Source organism: Lagopus leucura, unplaced genomic scaffold (genome assembly GCF_019238085.1).
Source record: "Lagopus leucura isolate 7727_CA_CO unplaced genomic scaffold, USGS_WTPT01 51441-0_obj-0_obj, whole genome shotgun sequence".
NCBI classification, from domain to species: Eukaryota; Metazoa; Chordata; class Aves; order Galliformes; family Phasianidae; genus Lagopus; species Lagopus leucura.
The window spans coordinates 1-3,794 of NW_024964838.1; the positions used below are offsets into that span (position 1 = coordinate 1).

Consider the following 3,794-nt stretch of genomic DNA (forward strand, 5'->3'; position numbering starts at 1 on the left):
GGCACAGGGGGGTTGGAGCTTCGTGATCCTTGAGGTCCCTTCCAACCCGGGCCATTCTGTGGTTCTGTGATTCACTTATTTGTGCCTTCACAGGTAATAGAACTGCCACTTACAAACCCAGAACTTTTTCAGCGTGTGGGAATTATACCTCCAAAAGGCTGCCTGCTCTATGGCCCCCCTGGTGAGTAGTTGGCTACTGACAGATCTTGCCTCTTGTTCCTGCTCAGTGTGGTGGGGCAAGGCTTAAAGGTGATGCTCAGGCTTGTTGTTACCAGTTAAACACCATCACTCTCTTGTCTGGACAGGTACAGGGAAAACACTTTTGGCCAGAGCTGTTGCTAGCCAGCTTGACTGCAACTTCCTAAAGGTAGTGTAACCTTACTTCACACAGATTCATGTAGGTGTGCTTGATCTGTTTGCTATACTGTCTTTTCACTCGTGTGTTACATCTTCCACAAGGTGGTGTCAAGTTCCATAGTGGACAAGTACATTGGTGAAAGTGCTCGACTGATCAGAGAGATGTTTAATTATGCCAGAGATCATCAGCCATGTATCATTTTCATGGATGAGATCGATGCTATTGGTAAGGCTCGTGGCCTGGAGGGTGGCTGGAGGTTTCTCTGCTGTTAAACTCAGTCATCAAGTTGCTGTCTCTCTTGTGAGCAAATGTGTGCATGCTGTCTTTAGAGAAGAAATGTAACAGGACAAAGATGTCCTTCCACCTGGAGCTATTACAGCTAGCTTAGAACCATTATATTTGCACGTGGCTTAGATTGTTCTGACTGTACCAAGCAGGAGGCATTTAAGCAATTCTTCCCCAGTCTCTTTCTCATTAAGAGGGATATGTAATTGTTTTCTTACATGACGTTATGTGGAGGCAAAAGTAATGATTGGAGTTTGGTGTGCTGCAGGTGGCCGCCGTTTCTCTGAAGGCACTTCAGCTGACAGAGAAATTCAGAGGACTCTGATGGAGGTGAGTGCCCACACCTCAGCTACATTTCCTATAGTCACTGTTAAGTGAGACAGCTGTGAGTTGCTGCACTGTGATCTGGCTTGGCAGAATGTTTTCAGAGTTAATGTTTAATGTCTGAAGCTGAATTGATCCAGGCACAGCTTTTACAGAAGGCAGCTGCACGTCCTGATAACTCAGCTGTGACTCCATTTCAGTTGCTGGAATAGTTCAAGGATGTTTCTTCTCCTTACTGTGGCTTTGCGTTCTCCATCTTTCTTGGTTGTTGGGGGGCCTTCTCTTCCTTCAAGAGGAAAAGGAGGGCTTGTATCTTTTAATCCCAAAGATGCTTGTTTGATAGAATCTTAACACTTTCACAATTCAGTTCTCAGAACTAAGAGGAGTAGTGCTATTTCTTTGTTTCTGTACTCAGTGCTCTGGTAAACCTGGCTGTGTGAAGAGAATTCCTAAAGCTAGTGACAATTGAAGAGTTCTGAAGCTAGCAGAGACTTCACTGGCCCATGCTTGCCAACAGTTTGTGCAGTGCAAAAGAACGTATCTGCCTTACATAAAGAATTAAATCATTGTGATCAAAGAGCAAGTACTTCGAACCTTCACAATGAAATACCTTCATATGTTTATTAGCATTCTAGAGGCTGTCCTCCAAATCTAATTTGAATGTCCTGGATTCAGTGCACTGCTTGAAATGTGTCAGCCAACCGTTGGGTCCTTTGGTACTTGTGCTGCTTTCATGGCCATATTGCTTTAGCCAAGTCTTCCACATTGGAGCTCTGCTTTGTTCCCTATCTTTTCCTCTGGACAAAGCATTGCAGTGTCTCTCTTAAGCTCTTCTTTAGTGCTTACAGAATGCACGGCGAGCTGTGGCCTTCTCTTAGAAGGCTTGTAGAGTTTTTCTGGTTTGTCTGTACCACTTTTAACAGCTCAGTGCAAGTATGCATGCAGGAAGTAAGTTGCAATAGATGGAGTTTTTGGCTTATTGAAATACAAACTTCTGTTTTCTTCTAGCTGTTGAATCAGATGGACGGATTTGATACTCTGCACAGAGTTAAAATGATCATGGCTACTAACAGACCAGACACTCTGGATCCTGCCCTTCTGCGGCCTGGAAGGCTGGATAGGAAGATCCGTGAGTTACAGTGGCTGAAAGGATGTTGGCTGTGTGTGTGTGATGCCCTGCTGCTTTTATTCAAGCTGTAATTCTTTTCAGATATCGATCTGCCAAATGAACAAGCCAGATTAGATATTTTGAAGATTCATGCAGGTCCCATCACTAAACATGGGGAAATAGGTAAGTATTTGTAATTATTGATATCCTGCCTGGATATTCTACCTCAGCTTGTAAAAATGGGAAGAGCACGGCTGTAAATCAATAAGATGATGTGATTCTCATCAGGTAGTTTCCTGTTATGCAAACAAGCAGCATTTCTCTTAGCCAGAAAAATAAAAACAATAATTAACAAAAGAAATCCCACCCTACCGCAGTAATGGGCTGAAAATAAGCAGCTTTAAAAGTCAGAGAAACTTAACTTGGGAGTTTAGAGATGGCGTAATGAAAACCTTATTATTACCTGAAAATGAGTTTGTCTTTGGTCACTGGTGTAGAGGATTCTCTACAGCACAGGGGAGAACTATCATAAATCTGGGGAGCTTCATCTGATGCCTGCATTTCTCTCTGCTGACCAGCCTGTGTTCTCACAGCTGAGTTTCAGAGCCTTCCTCAAGAAAGCCGTAACTGTGATCTGACTTGAAAACAATGTCGGCTGCCTTTTATTTCAGCGGGGCTCTGCAGACCTTGCCTGCTTATTGCCAGCCCCGTGCCGCCCCCTCTCTGCCCCCGCCTCGTTGCTGACACCAGCTATTCATCAGCCAGCCTGCATGAGCTGGGTAGTGGAACTGATCTCGTTCACCATCTGGCTGCATAAACAGCTGCAGCTCAATAGAGGGTGGCTCAGGAGCAGGGATGAGCTGGGGGAGGGTGAGAGTGATGAGGGCTGCCTTTTTAGCCGTGCTGTTGGCATAAATGTGCGTCAGGCTGTAGGCTAAGATACAAAAGATGCTCCCAGGCAAATCATGAGCCTGGTGTGATGTGCTTTGGCCTGTTTCACTGTATGTTTGGGGGCTAAAACTAAAGCAGGTGGGGTCATTGACACCGTTTAGCACAGGGAGGTGTGAAGGAGTTACAGCTAAACTTCTGAATGTCGTGTGGGAGGGCAGTGGTGCTCAGCTGCGACTTCCTGGAACGAAGTCCACAATGATCTCATCAGCAGAATGGGCTGTGTGTGGCATTGGAACCCTGTGATAAAGACCTGATTAAGAAATGACTTTTAGTGTGCAGCACTAAAGGCTCAACAGGCAGTGTTTTGAAAACCTGCTACAGAAACCACAACCGTAGCTGTTGCTCTTGGTAAATGTATGCATAAAGTGTCAGGCTTTGTATCCCAGGGCGCCTAAATATCTTCTGTAGATTCACTTGAATAAGGGGAAAGGGACTGAGAGGATGGCTTGGATTTCAGTTTTCTGGTATTTTTTTATTGTTCACGTGATGATTTCAACACTTACTTGATCCTTGCATTTCATGTTGATGCTCATAGTGTCCAAATCAGTAACTCTGGGATTTCACTTTGTAATATGAACTTTCAGCTCAGATACGTTTATTTGTTAATGGATGGGTTAATACAGCTGATTATTTCAGTTCATGTAACTTACCAGCCTTGTAGGGTGGAATCACAGAATCACAGCATGGCCTGGGTTGCACAGGAGCACAGTGCTCATCCAGTTCCAACCCCCTGCTGTGTGCAGGTCGCCAACCAGCAGCCCAGGCTGC

General features: G+C 44.9%; 1 protein-coding gene across 1 annotated transcript; it reads left to right on the plus strand.

Moving 5' to 3' along the window:
- Positions 1–49: 49 nt before the first annotated feature.
- Positions 50–3,754, plus strand: LOC122191876 (26S proteasome regulatory subunit 10B-like; the record flags this gene model as incomplete). Its single annotated transcript, XM_042892280.1, has 6 exons — positions 50–181; positions 306–367; positions 460–583; positions 912–973; positions 1,976–2,096; positions 2,178–3,754. Coding segments are annotated over 6 exons (596 nt in total), but the record flags the coding sequence as incomplete, so codon positions are not given.
- Positions 3,755–3,794: the final 40 nt, after the last annotated feature.